General features: G+C 45.7%; 1 protein-coding gene across 2 annotated transcripts in view; it reads left to right on the forward strand.

The window, feature by feature from the left end:
• Positions 1-16328, forward strand: part of DMXL2 (Dmx like 2) — a 1907871-nt gene that overhangs the window by 407313 nt on the left and 1484230 nt on the right. For both annotated transcript variants that reach the window (XM_078684818.1, XM_078684819.1), the window contains exon 16: positions 5071-5190. In XM_078684818.1, the coding sequence (XP_078540944.1) occupies positions 5071-5190 (120 nt within the window). The remainder of the gene's footprint in view (positions 1-5070; positions 5191-16328) is intronic.

Raw genomic sequence — 16328 nt, forward strand, 5'->3', positions numbered from 1 at the left:
CCAGGTATCCCAACTAATTACAACTTTGGAAGCTGCAAACCTAATACAAATAATATCTGATCCCACCCATAGGGCAGGACATACTCTTGATTTGATCTTCTCAAACATTCAGGAAGTAATAGTAGAGACACGCTTACCATTGGCCTGGTCTGACCACTTCCTGATCTCCTTCTCAGTAAAAATATCCTCCTATAACCAGGCCAGTGGTAGACGCTTTTATAGGCAATGGATAGAAAAAACGGTGGATGTTGTCGCTCCAGCAAAACTGTCTGTCACGTAGAGAATCAGCATCAGCCCCCTGGTTCTCGCAGGCTTTGAGGGATGAAAAGAGCAACTGTAAGAGACTGGAGTGACCATGGCAAGCGAATTATTGTGAGAGAGACAAAATATGTTATAAAAAAGCCCTTAGCAGACTTCATAAATTGATAAAAGCAAAAAAAAACAATTTATTGCATCTTGTATTCAGAAAACGGACAAATCAAGCAAAGAATTCTTTAAGATAGTTCAGTCTTTTTTTAAGCCGAGAGTAATCGAGACGGAGGTTTTGCCATCATTGGCTTTGAGTGAAGATATCTCGGACTTCTTTGAACAAAATTGTAAAGGTGTATGATACCATCTCGGACCCTGTGGCAACAGCTAGGTCGGATTTGGTTTTTGTCAATGCGCCCGCCCCGTCTGTAGCACAGTTCCACCCTATTTCACAACAAGAGGCTCTGGATGAAATTAAAAAATGCAAATCGGGGGCCCCAGATGATCCTTGCCCTCCAAAGTTATGGAATGTGAAGTCCTGCTCTTTATTAAAAACTCTCTTACATATCTGGAACACCTCGGGGGTGTTTCCTGACTGCTGGAAACATGGCACACTACTCCCCTTGAAAAAAAACCTAATGGTGCCTCAGAGGACCTTGGTAATCTTAGGCCCATCTCTTTACTATCAGCGCCAGGAAAAATGCTTGAGAAACTGGTTCAACGCCAATTGAATTGTTTTATTGAAAATAACGCCATTCTGCATGAAACCCAATCTGGCTTCAGCACTGAGACCACCCTCATTGAGGTGGCAGAGTCAATCAGATGGGCTCTAGATTCAGGGGCATCAGCAATGCTGGTGCTCCTGGATCTATCTGCTGCATTTGACACTGTTGACCATGTCAGACTCATGCAGAGATTGGAGGATGTTGGCTTGAAAGACAAGGCGCTGGCCTGGCTACACTCTTACTTAAGCGACTGTTCCCAGAAAGTTGCTTTAGGTCCTTTTTCTTCTAAACCAAAACAGCTTTGGTGCGGTGTTCCCCAGGGATCATCACTTAGTCCCCTACTTTTTAATGTTTATTTAGCTCCACTGTTCACTCTGATTGCCAATTGGGGTGTCAAAGCGATTTCTTCCTCAACAAAGTTGATACCATATACTCATCTTTTCAGAACTTTCCCACTGGACCCCCCTCGGTACCCCACAAGGACCTAATTTTATTTAACGAATTTGCTCCGATAGACCTCCTCACGACTCAATGTCTTTTAAAGAACTTAAAATCAGGCTCCCCGAATGACCCTGCACCCCCCACAATACTAAATCTGGTATCTGACACTGTGGCCCCAGTCATTCAGGAGGTGATCAACGCCTCACTGACTTCAGGCCAGGTACCACCAACCTGGAAACAGGCTAAAGTTAAGGCCCTGCTTAAGAAACCCAATCTTAACCCTGAGGACTGGGCCAACTATCGTCCTATCTCTCTTTTGCCCACTGTCAGTAAACTTACTGAGAAGTTTGTCAACTCTTTATTGGCTACTTTCTTGGAGGATAATAACCTTCTTCATATTACGCAGACAGGGTTTAGGAGAAATCGAGGCACTGAAACAGCGTTGATCACAGTGGTTGAGGAAGCAAGGAAGATCGTTGACAGTGGGAATCATGCGGCCATACTATTATTAGATCTCAGCGCGGCCTTTGACACCGTGAACCACTCCATTCTGCTCCACAGGCTGGAGGTAGTTGGAGTCTCGGGCAGTGGCTGCACTCCTTTCTGTCTAACAGGACCTTTGTAGTCTTTGAAAATGATGCTTCCTCTCCCCAAATGTGTCTTAATTGCGGTGTACCCCAGGGCTCATCCCTCAGCCCCACCTTATTTAATATCTATATGAGGCCTTTGGCTGAGGTGGTGCTTCCCTGGGGAGTACAACTTGTTACATACGCAGATGACACGCAACTGATCATCTCACTATCTACCCAGGAGGCCCCTTTTGAGAGACTCTCCAGCTGCCTTAACAAAGTTCGGGAATGGATGGATGAATCCTTCCTGAAGCTGAACGGGTCTAAAACTGAGGTAATGATGTTGGGTTATAAGGCACCTACCACAGTGGAGGGTTGGTGGCCAGATAAGCTGGGTCAACCACCCAAGCCAAAGACCCAAATTAAGAGCCTTGGGGTATGGATGGACCCCGCTCTTAATTTCTCAGTGCAAGCCCGGAAGGTAGCTGCCACATGCTACGCACTTATCAGGCTTCTGAGGAAGATCATCAGTCTTCTTCCCTTTGAAGGATTTTAGTACAGGCGCTGATCTTATCACGCCTAGATTACTCCAATGCGATATATCTAGGCTCCCCCCAAGGAACAATCAAGATACTGCAGATTGTTCAGAATTGCACAGCACGCATGCTGTTGAACATCCCGTGACGGACATCTGCCAAACCTGCACTCCGCCAACTGCATTGGCTTCCAGTGCAGCAGAGGATCGAATTTAAAACCCTGGTTACGGTCCATAAAGTAATCCACAAAAAAGCCCCCTCACTGATACAGTCATTATTTTGCCCCTATCTCCCTAAGCAGGAACTAAGATCCTCTAAGAAGAATCTCCTCTCAATTCCAAAAACGAGGAAAGTGCGTATGGGTGGCAGACGCTTCTCCCTACAGGCCTCTAGACTCTGGAACAATCTTCCACTCTATCTCAGAATGGAAAGTAATCATCTTAGTTTCAGGAAGTCACTGAAACCCTCCTGTTTGTCTGATTCTGGTGAATGAACGTTGTCTAAAGCGCTGGGATGCCTCCGGGTAGCCATGCGCGATACAAATACGTAATCATTCATTCATTCTTACGCAGACGACACGCAGTTGGTCTTTCCTTATTCAGAACTATCGGTGGAAGCATTTAGTAATTTCAAAGGATGCCTTCGCGATATTGCAATATGGATGAACACCAACAAGCTAAAATTGAATGCAGGGAAGACCGAGGTGTTTTTTTTTGGGAAAAGCCTTCGCCCCCGCCTGATCTGTGGTGGCCATCTGAAATGGGACCTCCGCCTCTCCCAAGCAGTACTGCAAAAAATCTGGGGGTGAGATGGGATGATAGTTTATCATTCTCTGCTCACATCCAGCAGGTGTCAGTGGGGTGCCTAAACAAGTTCAGAAATCTTCGCAAATTTCTTGACTTGCTGCCAGAAGACTGCCGAAAAGCTGTAGCTGGGCGACTGTTACATCGAGGCTGGACTACGCCAACGGCCTCTATCTCGGCTTGCCAAAGTATTTGACCCAGCGTTTACAGACCGTGCAGAATGCGGCTGCGAGGCTTATTAAACATATTCCTTTTAGACATCACGTCTCTCCGCATCTGCGTGGTCTGCACTGGCTATCAGTGGCCAGTAGGATCAAATTTAAGACGTTGACCTTGGCTTTCAGGGCACTGCAGGGTAATTGCCCCAACTACCTTAAATTGAGACTTCCCCGATACCAGCAGTCGAGGTCTCTTCGCTCAAATACACTGATTCTGTTACATGCTCCCCGAGCCTTGAAGGCCCGGCTTGGGGGCAGGAGTTTCTCCGCTGGGACGGTAAAACTGTGGAATGCTTTGTCTTTGTCGATTCGCTCTGCAACTTCAGAGACTTGTTTTAGGAAGCAGCTAAAGACATGGCTTTTTAATCAATAAATCTAATATCACTCCATTTACATTCAGTTACTCACATAGCGCCGGGACACCTCCGTGTGAGGTAGCTGTTTGCGCTTTAGAAATATCAGTATTATTATTATTATTATTATCTCTGTACTGGGTGAATGTATGACATTGTTCTGCGTTCTGTACATCAACTGTTGTTTTTGCATTTGTCACTCCGAGTAGGATGGGTATACTCAGACGTGAGTCCCGTGCTCTCCATGCCACTGGAATCAAGCTATCCTGGCTGATGAGGACTGAAAGCCCGAAACCGGTCCTAGGATGCTTGTTTCCAGTCCAGGGAGGACCTGCCTTGGCAGTTCGGGCTGGACTGTTCCCATGGGGCACAGGGTCAAGACTGATTTGCATATGGCTGGGTTCAAACTGGAATGGCATTGTGAGCAAACAAACGATGGATTTAGGCTCAGATCTCTGTACTGGGGTGAATGTATGACATTGTTCTGCATTCTGTCCATCAACTGGTGTTTTTGCATTTGTCATCCCGAGTGGGACGGGTAGGCTCAGACGTGAGTCCCGTGCTCTCAATGCCACTGGAATCAAGCTATCCTGGCTGATGTGGGCTGAAAGCCCGAAACCGGTCCTAGGATGCTTGTTTCCAGTCCAGGGAGGACCTGGCTTGGCAGTTCTGGCTGGACTGTTCCCATGGGACACAGGGTCAAGACTGATTTGCATATGGCTGTGTTCAAACTGAAATGGCATGGTGAGCAAAAAAAAGATGTATAGAGGCCCAGATCTCTGTACTGGTGTGAATGTATGTCATTGTTCTGCATTCTGTCCATCAACGGTTATGTTTGCATTTGTCACCCCAAGCAGTAATTTAACACATATTTTGGAAAGGTGTATTACAATTATATTTAATTACTCATCTGTATAGCCACCCCATCTAGAAAAGTTTGAGCCGGGTGATGGGGAAATGTTATTGATCAGATTTGAAAGACTTAACATAATTGCATCCAGCCTGAGTCAGGTTTTACTTTTTTATATTTTTCCCAATGCCTGTGATACAACAGAGTACACACTGGATTCTCCTTTACCTATCAAACGATTCTAATAGTAGGATACAAAACAGTGTTATCATAATTTCTCCTATGTGGTATCGTTGTGAAGTAATAACACATATATGTTTCTTTAGGCTATCGCCCACCACCATTCTCTGAAAAATTCTTCCTGGTTGTGATTGAAAAAAACCTTCGGAACCAGTCTGTTCTAAATATGTGGCACCTTCATCTTCGGTCAGTTCAAGCATGTGTAGGTGAGTGAACCAGCTTTTTAAGAAACCCAGAACCACCTCATGTTTTTTAACTGCTTTTAAAATAGTTGTTTACAAAATGTGATTTTAGAGAAAGTTAACATGTCATCACAAGTTTTGCATTGTAAGTCTGCTCCACTGTATCAAACCGAGCATTCTGCTCCTCCACAAAGTGAGCACTTTTGTTCTTCAACCACTAATAACGCCAATTTATTTTGATCAGGAGCTGACCCTACTAAAAACAATTGAGTGGTTTCCCACAACTGTAATGAAATCTGTCAGGCAAACCAATCCATTGAAAAACTCCAAAGAGCCGTTCACTGATGTTGGAGGACAAACTAACCAACAAGTGGTCACTCTAGTACCCAAGGACTGTTGTTTTTAAATGAACAATTCCTTGTCATCGGATTGTTTCTGATATCCATAAATAGAAGACTGCCTCTGCACAAGTGCTGGATCCCTGGAACACCATTTAAATACAATAATTTTATAGGTGCGTAACATGCCCATAGGAGGCACCGTTTTCTACATTTTCTGCTTTTTATCCAACTTTTAAAAAAATTGGCCAAAATAACTCTAATGTGTATTTGGCTGAAAACACCACTGTGATAATGTAGATTATTTTGACCACACTCACAGGTACCTCAACACTGTATCCTTGAGCAGTTCAATGGCTGCCTGCCTTCCCCTCATGGAGTGGAGGGCCAGTGTGGCATTTCATTTTTCTGGCTCATCTGAGAAGGATCCCTGAACACGGCTGTGTTTTTAAGGCTAATCCTAGGCGAAAACTTTGATTTTTTAAAGTCTATTTTCTGAAGTGAACGCCTTTTTTTCCTGAAGTGTTTATTCTCACCTCTCTCTGGAGCCACCATGCCAGCTCCCTTTGATAAATACCATTTGTATGGAGGGAAAAACGTGTTGTGATCTGCCTTCCTGATTTCCGCTCTGTCGCGAATTTTAAAACATGTTTGAAGATGCCATATAGATGTATGAGGGGCATGGAGGGAGTTTGCCTTATTGTGAAGCGAGGAGAAATAGGCTATTCATCTTGGTGGTCAACTGGATCCAGAGAGGCGAGACAGTTGTCACTGTCTTCTGGTGTGACCAGTTCTAATCATCCTTCATATCCATCAGGCCGATTCCAAAGTCTCAGGAATTTGTGCTCCTGCTTGACATCTTTGTGCTCGGCCTTCGAGCCATTCATCATTGAAGGTTTCAAGAACTACTTCTCTGGATTTTGGCAGTTCTTCACTGTTCTGGTCTCTTATGATTTCTGAGGTATTGGAGTCTTGATGCACTCCCTGATACCTGTACGACCTTGAGAGGCCACATGTTGATCAGCAGTGAGAAGGTTAGAACTTGGAGGCGTATTGTTAATGTCTATCCTTCTCTCGATCTAGAACCTTTTACCTCCATCTCTGTGTCTCAGAATTGTCCAGTTCTTCAAACAAGGGAATATGCTTAGGTTAGTTTCTTGTACAGAAAAAGAGTAGGTGTCAAGACTTTTGTCCCATTCTAGACCTAAAATAAGCCTGCTCAGAAGGGAAGAGTTCCACACATTTGACACTTCATCATTTTTGCCTCATTTTCTCCAAGGAGACTTACTAGATACCTAGTTTCATGTTCCTTATCTGCAAAAGACATCAGGAATTTCTTTGGTTTTAAGAAGGTCACTGTCATTACCATTACCGTGTCCTCCTAGTTGCCTAAAATCGACACCCAGTTATTATTTTTAATTGTTCAAGTGCATGGTAATGCAGCTCTTGAAGGAAAGTAATATTAATCTGTCCATACCTGGATGACTGACTGATGATTGCCAGTACCTCATCAAAACTCCAGCAGGACATGAAGATAATCATAACTTACCTCTGTGTTGAGGCTTCAGAACAACTCAACAAAGGTTTTCCTGCACCCAGTACTTGAAATCAACAGTAGAGTAAAAGCAAATGTGTTTCCTGTGGAAGATAGGTTGTCACCTGTTTCTTTGAAGAGTTTCTCTCTGATGACCACAGCAACTCATTTCAGTAAAACATTTTTCATCTCTTTTAGAAGCATTGTGCATTGTCTAGTCTCCTTTGCCAGGCTTAATCTGCATCAGCTATAAGATTATTCGACAGAATAGTGGTGTCGGACAATGGGAGATTGAGAAGAGAAGATAAAATTATCCAACTCTGCTACTATTGTAGGGTGGTACAAAAGAGGAGATATGTTACTGGAGCATATTTCTAGAAATCCCATTCTACCTCCAGTGGGCATAAAGCTATGGAGACTTTCATTCCAGGCTGTCTTGTTGAATTTGGCTTCCTGTCTCCTTATTTCCAGCAATATAGCCATCTGAATCTTGATGAGGACTGTATGAACATCACTAAATAATTCAAAATGCCATCCATTTGCTAATTTTAAGCTTTCAAGTGGATGAGGGTCAGAGCATTGTGTCTTTAGACGCAGGTAGATCCCAGACCATATTAAGAGGATATAGGTTTACTGTATCTTTTTATTTAATTTGCCAAAACTGTGGTCTTCAGTTCTGTTAATCCAGTGTATTCACCGCTTATAGGAAGAGTCCCTCGTAGACTTCCTTTTTTGCCATTTCAGCGATTATGGTATCTTTGAAGGTCCAAAGAACGATTACCTTCCTGTCAAAAGACCCTCACCTCAATGGCAGCCTAAGGTTTTTTTATGCAAATGGATGGGCCCTCTCCTTGCCAGACAGGCTTACAGCACATTTACTGGTAGATAGCCTTTCTCATTGCTATAACGTCTGCCAGAATGGTGAGTGACCTTCAAGCTCTGTGTTTGGTGGAACCATACCTTGTTTTCCACCGTAATAAGGTCTCTTTAAGAATTCATCCTTCATTCCTGCCCACAGTGATATCAGATGTTCATATTAGTCAGACACTCCCACTCCCAACTTTCTTTCTGGGACATACCTCTCTCACAGAAAGAAACCTCTATACCATAGATAAGGAGAACTCTAAAATGTTTCTTCATTAGAAAAAGAGATGTTTCTAAATTATGAAGTAGTCTGTACTGGTAACGCTTAATCTATGCAGGTCATAAGTAGATGGATAGGGCCCTCTGTAATTGCTTTTAACAAAAAGCTAAGAGACTGCTTTTGGGTATCACATTCTACATGGGGAAACCAGATACTGCTGCCCTTGTGCAAAATGTTCTAGTTCCAGAAATTTGCAAAGCAGAAACCTGGAGACTAGTACACACTTTTGCTAAACATTATTGCATTGACTCCAGAACCCATAGGCTGGTAGGTAAAGTCTCCTTCCGAAGCTTATCTTCCTAGGAAATGTATTCCTGTTTTTCACCTCTGCAACCCTCTTCCACAGTTGTAAATAGTTGTAGTGTCCTGCTGGACACGTCATGCAACAGTCCCTCCCTAGGGGCAGTACTTACACCACCACTACACTCACCCAACACAGGCGTCACCTGTCAGTGACCCTGTTAATAAAAGGGGACTGGGCGCATGTGCTCATGGCCAGTTCCACACCCAGACTACTAGTTCTGTGTCATCTTTTAACCAGTATGTGGGCCTAGGGCCCACAACACTACATTGGCAACGAGGCGTACTGGACCAGCCTGCTGCCGCAGCTATGGCATGTCAGGGCCCACAGCATGCCATGCTGATACCTCCTGAAGCGTCCGTTTGGTGACCTTGCCTGCCGACATTCATCCCAGTGAGACGAGGGGAGCAGCTCCATCACTGTAGAGTGTAAGCGGGGCACTCATCCTTCAGCGAGAGCCCCAAGTTGGGAGGAATGTACTTGCGAAGCTCCGGATGTCTCACATAGGGGAAGGTGCACCTCTACACTTATGTGCAGGAGCCTGTGGGTCATAGTCGCACATGCAATTAAAATAATGCATTGGAGAGATACTATTAGTTATAGATTCCTTACCTTAGAATTACCCCCACCCGTCAGATTGGATCCGGAGAATTTTTTCTCCACAGTACCCCTGCACGTCGGTAGGTGGCGTTGGTCAACTGCGCATTCGTCGTTGGCATCATGATCGCCGGGATGACGTTGCGATATCTACTGACGTAATTTCTTTCTTTTTCTGCGCCAGCTAGAGCAGTCCGGAGAGAGTGGTACCCTTAGTCATTTTTTGACTAAACTTTTTTGACTTTTTGTCAACATCTTTTTTGAAGTCTTATGACTCCTGGTGCACGAGGAATGTCAAGTCGTCGACCCGGTTTCAAGTCTTGTGACTCCTGTCATAAGCTGATGTTGGTCACCCACCCGCACCTTTGGTGCCTGGAGCGCAAGCACAACCCGAAGTCGTGCTCCGACTGCCGGGCCCTGACCCTAAGTCTTTGCAGGAGCGGTCCTGAAAGCTTTTGGAGGCCCCGGCAGTAGGCTCTGCGCCGTTCGAGGTCACAGTCCAGGGGAAGGTCGCATTACCAGTTGCAGAGCCACCACCACCATTCGTCATCAAAGTCTTCGTCATCGTGCAAGTCGAAGCACAAGAACAAGGTGAAGAAGCATCGTCGCTCTTCCCCTTCACCCCATCTGTCGGCCGATGCGATGTGGGACACGGAAGGTCTCCATTCTCCGGCTCCGCCCACGGAGCCTGCTGGGATGGCTGTGTGCTTGCCTCCATTCCGGGAGCCGGAGTGTCCCCTGCCCATCTTCGTGCATTTTACGGAGCCGTCCACTACATCTTTGGACAGCCTGACTCCGCCGGGATGCCTTTGGGCCCCGCGTACTTGGCTGGGGGCACTACGCCTTCGATGCCGGTGGCTCCGGCCTTGGCGCCGCAGGGCCCCGATCCGGGTCGGCGCCGGTCGATCTCATGGTTCCTTCCCCAGCGCCAATTCTTCTGTCTCGACTTGGACACGGAGCAGGACCGGCATCAACCGACGCCGGAACCAAAGGGTACTTTTGTACCGCTGTTCTTCCCTGGCGTTCCCTATCGCCCTGAGTGGGAGCCAGAGGAGGGTGAGGAGAACTGGCAGGGGTCTGTTGACCCTCTGGCAGACTAACTTGAAGAGCTGGACTGGAGAGAGAAATTGGGTGATGCCAGTGGTCTGGATACCTCCCAGACATTGGTATGCTTTCTCCCCCTAAGGTGGCTACGGAGGAGGGAGCTTCCTACCCTGTGGTGTTGCGTAGGGCAGCTAGGCCTTTGGCCTTGAGCTTTCTACGGTGGCAGTAAGGACTATCCTCCTAACTGACGTGCTTCCGCTGGCAGCAGCCTCTTCGGAGCCCTTGCTGCCTATCAATGAGGCCCTCACTGATGTCCTTCTGGGCTCCCGGTCCCATCACAGGGGCTCCTGTGGATAGGATGATTGCCCGACGCCATCGCCCAGACCCGGGCGACGCACTTTTCCTCTCCCAACACCCTACCTCCGAGCGCTTGGTGCATGCCTCATCCATTAAAAGGAAGCACTTTCCCTACAGCTCCTCAAGATAGGGAATCCAAGAAGCTGGACCATCTTGGGAAGATGTTTTCTTCCTCCAGCTTAGGTCTGCGGTCGGTGAACACCGCATATCTTTTAGGGCCGTCCAATCTACCCTTTTGGGCATGCCCTTTGATGGTCGTCGCCTGTTTGGTGACAAGGCGGATAACGCGCTAGAACACTTCAAGGACTCAAGGGCTACGGCAGCTGCTACAAATATAGTAGGCACTAGACTCCTGCAGAAATTCAGAAGCACTTACCGGAATGACAAAAGAGTAAAGCAGGAAGCACAAGGGGTGCTGTATCTTGGGCAATAGCCCGACAAGAAAGCAAGGAGCTGCCAACCCCGACCCAAACCAATCCCAGCACTTGAGGCTGAAGCGGACTGGAGGAGAGCACCACACGCCCCTTGGTGGTCACCTGTCACCAATCTCAGAGACCCTTTGTTTCCCATGATGGCATGTGTGAACCCGTATTCCATTCCCCGAAGAAACAAGCATTGGCATAGCCAATAGGTCTTGCCTTTGGGTCCCTGCTGCATATCTAAATACTTATAAGGTCCAAAAGGCGAGACCTATTGGCTATGCCAATGCTTGTTACACTTCTCGTCACTCACTGGTCGGTTACAGAGGAGGTAGAGGACCAGTTGCTTCTATAAAACATGCTGAAAATAAATGTCCTTGGTGAAACCTCCTTACTTTTAAGCAAATGCTGCCAAGTTGAGACACTGAAGGTCCCGTCAATGCTCGTCAAGCTGGCATTTGTGCTGCTTTAGGAAAGCCAACATTTCATTGTTCTTAAAAATTAGCAGAGGAGGAAATGTTTCCACTTCATGGAAGCAGGGTAAAGAAAGGCAGCGCGCAAGAGAGCTGCCAATTCCCAGCTGTGGCCTCGACGACAGACAGCCAAACCAGTTGAAAGACAGACAGGAATGACACCCAGACACCGTCCGAGTCGCTTGGCATGTCAAAACGAGGCCAGAAATACACGGGCTTATTCTTAGAGTGAAATGTTTTTTCATGCATGAGTTGAAGAAGAGATTCACGACATTTAATGGCACTAGACATTTTATGGCAGAGAACTTAGCAAAATATTTAGGAAACGTGTAGAGATCCCTTTTATATACATGCTATCCTTTTAACTGTGTGTAAAGTCAACAGCCAATCAAACAAGCGCTGAAATGAGGCAGCAGGGGGAGGGGAGAGAGGAGGGGGCCTGCGCTTCCCATGCGGGAGCGAGAAAACATATGTTGCCAAAGCTTGCTCTCGCAAGGGAATCGCCAAACATGCGCGCGTTGCCATTGACGGCAATGGAATGCGTGCACGTTTTTGGCTGAAAAGTTGTGCCGATGACTAAAGGTCTTTTGCCTATGCAGCACATGCGTGCTGCGTAGGCCAGACCTAAAAAAAAAGAATCAAACATGGATTCCTCACGGGAGAGTTCCCCCTTGCCAACCCTGATTGCCTAAGGTGATGGCTCAGACAGGAGACGATGAACACACAAGGCCCCATTGAAGACAATAACCATAGCTGCCAAGGTTTCTGGTTGCTTATGTGTGACATTTTTATAATTTCAGTGTAATAAGGAGTGACATTCAACGACTATGAGCGACATTTTATCTCGCGCAAAAATCAAGCCGTGACTTTGAGGGAAGCCTATAGATATCAGAAAATACACCCATTTGAGAAACAAAAAACTCTAAGAATGTAAAACTGCTGATAAGCACCAGAAATGGAAGGGCTCTAAACAAGTTCCCTTGTAACCTTATCGTACTGTTAAACATCTTGTGAATGAAGACTCATGGCACTGCCATTATGTCAATGCATTTTCTGTGCTGTTTGGTAAAACACTGTAGCCAGCCACCGGCTGGGCCTGCCCCAATCCTGCCACAAACACTGCAAGCTGCCAGCTAAGCTTTGCATAATCTGGAAGTGCTAAAAATGTCACCCCTAACTGTTTGATTACCTTTCTTTTATAGATGCACTGCTGTCACATCCGCAGTGCGGCTAGAGGTGACTGAGAAGCCACCCACTGTGCTTTACCAAAACACAAACATTAAAGTCGTCTCAGCGCGCAGTTACAACAAATACTAGAACAATTAATTAAGCTCTAAGCTTTAATCTTTATCTTTATTGCTCAGTTAATTAAAACCATTGCAAATATTAATACATGGAAAAAATAAAATTATAAAAAGTATAAAATGACTATAAGTTCATGATGTTAATAGTCATTGCTACAGAAATTTGTACAAATTTTCCACAAAACGTGAGTTAAAATCCATGAGTCCCTTGTGTTACTTGAAAGAAAAGACTTACACCTTGGAAAAAACGAGTACACGATGACAATAGTTTCGTACGGTAGGAAGTCCTTGCTACTAAAATGTATACTGCTTTCACACCGTGTAACCCTTACGGTAGCGTTGGTCCCTTGTATTCCTGCGTTGACTGTGTGAAAGGCATTGCCCCTGGGTTTTAAGCATCGTTGTAATGTGCGACTTAATAATAAAAATAATAAAGCCATTTATTGAGCGCCTGGTTACACTGAACAGTGTGTCCCCGCGCTAACGAACCCCATCATTAAACCATCAAACCAACCAGATCAGTAGAATCTCTAACCAACCACAGACCGCTAGTCTTTAGGGAAGAGATGCGTCTTAAGTTTCGAACGGAATCTCCTCTCGGAGGGTTCCATCCGCAATTCAAGGGGTAATTTATTCCAATGGGAGGCTGCTAAATAACAAAAAGAGCGGCCGCCCATTTTGGCTTTAAAAATGCGAGGAACTGAAAACAACATACTGCCCGATGATCTTAAGTGACGTTTTGGGCGGTGAATACTGAGGAGCTTGTTTAAATAAGGGGGTCCTTTCCCTTGTGCAATACGATGGGAAATGCACAGGGCCTTAAAAAGTATACGCTCCTTTATAGGAAGCCAGTGCAATTTGGATAAAGCATCCTTTCCTGAAGCTCTGCGTGGAAGGTTGAGAACTAGGCGGGCAGCCATATTCTGGACTCTTTGAAGTTGTTTCAGACCTTTTTGGCTCAGTGCCCCTTTAATTTGCTTCTTGATTTTTACTGCAGCTGGTGTCTGCCGTCTGGCTTTCCTGTTTCTTTTCTACTTTCTCTAGAAATTTTACGAAGTGGCATGCTAATTGGATGTGTTTTCCATCGAAGCAAGCCATGACCGCTTGCCGACATGTTCTTATGCCCAGTTTGTTAAAGGGCACTTTTAAGTGTAATCTGCGCTCTGTGACCAGGCCTTGGCAGGTGCAAATTAGATGTTGAATGTCTTCTTTTGCGTTCCCGCATATTTGGCAGTTGATTGTTGCTTTGGGCCTTTTCCATGGAGGAAGGTGTTTTTGTGATGGGAGTAGGCCCAGCCGTAGATGTAAGAACGTCTCCTTTATGCTCCTAGTGAACCCAGCTCCAAGGTAGCTTTGGTTGAGGCTGCTTGTGTAGCTTTTAATGACCATCCAGCCGTGCGCGCGATTGGCTAGGCTTGCTTTGTCCTCTGTAAATGAGATAGCTCTAACAGATTTGTTAACTAGCTGTTTGAAGATGTTATGGGACCCGCTGCACTTCCAGGCTTCTTGTAGGCACAAGGTGTTTATTGATTGGTTTAGATATTTTGCGGCCACGCTGTTGCTCTTTCTTTCTATCTCTTTCCATAGATAGAAGTTGAGACTAGCAGCTTCTCCTCTCTGGATTTTGTGCCATCTTTTGGCATAGGCACCCATTCGCTCCAGCGTTTGGTTTCTTCTGCCAAATTCCAGCCTTATTTGTGCCGGCGAGGTGTAAGTGGGCAGACTGAATATCATTCTGATCGCCTTCACTATTGTGCTATTCAATTGCTGAGCGTCTCTCCCTCGTAGGCATTCGCTTCCATACGTTATGGCAGGTGTCAGTTTTGCCTGAAGTACTTGAAGTAGGGGAGTAAAGCTTCGGCCAGCTGCTTTCGTTTTTAGGCCCCTTAGTGCTATCGCTATGCTGATATCCCTCCGTTTGATTGCTTCCTTTTGCTGTTGAAATGAGCCCTTGCTGTCCACAATTACGCCGAGATACTTGTATTCCTCCGCTTTTTCAAGTGGGTGCCCTCCCATGTGCCAGCAGTGCCCTACAGATGATCTTTTGGCATTAATCCTCATTGTTTTGGTCTTTGTGAGGTTGATACTTAGGCTGTTCTCTGTTGCGTATTTAAAGGTTGTGCTGATTAGATGTTGTAGCCCTATCGGTGTTCTACTGATTAGGACAATGTGATCAGCGTACATTAAGTTTGAGAGAGTGAAGCCACCTATGCTTGGAGCATGAGAGTTGCTTTCATCCAGCTGCTGTGCGAGGTCAGACATAAAGATGTTAAATAATGTTGGCGCCAGCACACACGCTTTTTTTAGGCCTTTAGTGGTTTGTATTTTCCTTGATAGGAGGTCTCCTGTTCCTAACTTTACTTGGACCCAAGTGCCCGTATGTAATAAGATCAGCTGTGTTAGTAGCCCCGATGGAATGTTCCTGTCTTCCAGCTTTGACCATAGTAAGTTCCTGTTGACGTTGTCAAACGCTGCGGGGAAGTCAATAAAACATAAGCACAAGGGCAGATTAGCTGTCTTTGAGGCGTCGATGAGGAGTGAGAGGGCCAAAATGTTTGTCGATGTGCCCAGTTCTTTTCGGAATCCTGTCTGGGTGATGGGAATTACTGCATTTGCTTTTGACCATTCCGTGAGCTCTTCTAGTAGAAGACCAGCATAGTGTTTGGCCTCGTTATCAATTAAGGCTATTAGTCTGTAATTTTTGGGGTCCTTTACGTCGCCTTTTTTATGAATTGGTGCTAATATCGAGCCTCTCCACGATGCTGGGATTGTTGTGGTGTCTATTACCTGTTTGAAAAGAGGGAGTAAGGCCGTAGCACAGTATTCCGGGTTTTGTTTGTAGAGAATTGGCGGTATCCCGTTGGGGCCTGGCGCTCCCTCCGCTTTTCCTTTAACAATCCTGCTTATAATTTGTTTTTCGGTAGGGTTTAATGAAGTAATGACCTGTTTTGGAGGCCCAGCTCGAGTTTTTCTGCCCTTCTCTGGTCGGCTGATTGTTGCCGGCTCTTTTGCTGTGTTGAAATGGGCCTGAAGGTAGTTGGACCAGGCATCCTCAGTTAAGTAGGAGTCAATGCTAGTGCTTCTAGAATACTGGAGTTTGTTGACTGTCTTCCAGAATCTTCCGCTCGTGTTGATTCCTTTTGCATCATGGAGAAGTCTTGCCCATAACTCATCCTCTGCTTCCCTTTTTTCGTGCCATATTATTCTTTTTTTGCTCTGTTTTAATTTTTGCAGTTCCTTTTGTATTGTGGTGTTAGGTCCATCTCGATGTAGTTTCCGCAGTAGTTTGTTGATGTTACTTTTCAGGTGCTTAATCTTGGCGTTTTGCTTTGTGGCCTTGTAGCGGTTTCCGGTTGATTCCGACAGCTTTATCTGTATGTTGCTGTTGCTACATTCCTGGTTTATGTGGCTCTTTGGTTTCCTGGTGTGTGCCTGTCCGAGGCTGCTCGTGAATTGCTCCCAGGAGCTTAACTGATCGGGCTAGTTTGTGATGATCTTTTCCCATCGGCTTCTTGCGTACGTTGTGAAGCATTCCAGGTTTGTCGTGTTGCATTTTATTCTTTTCTGTGCCATTGTCAGCGAGCAACCTAAATTTATTGCTGGTGAGGTTGTCGCGGCCCCCTGGAAGTTAAGGCTAAATTCTTGCGGCTG

This window comes from Lissotriton helveticus, chromosome 3_2 (assembly GCF_964261635.1).
Source record: "Lissotriton helveticus chromosome 3_2, aLisHel1.1, whole genome shotgun sequence".
NCBI lineage: Eukaryota > Metazoa > Chordata > Amphibia > Caudata > Salamandridae > Lissotriton > Lissotriton helveticus.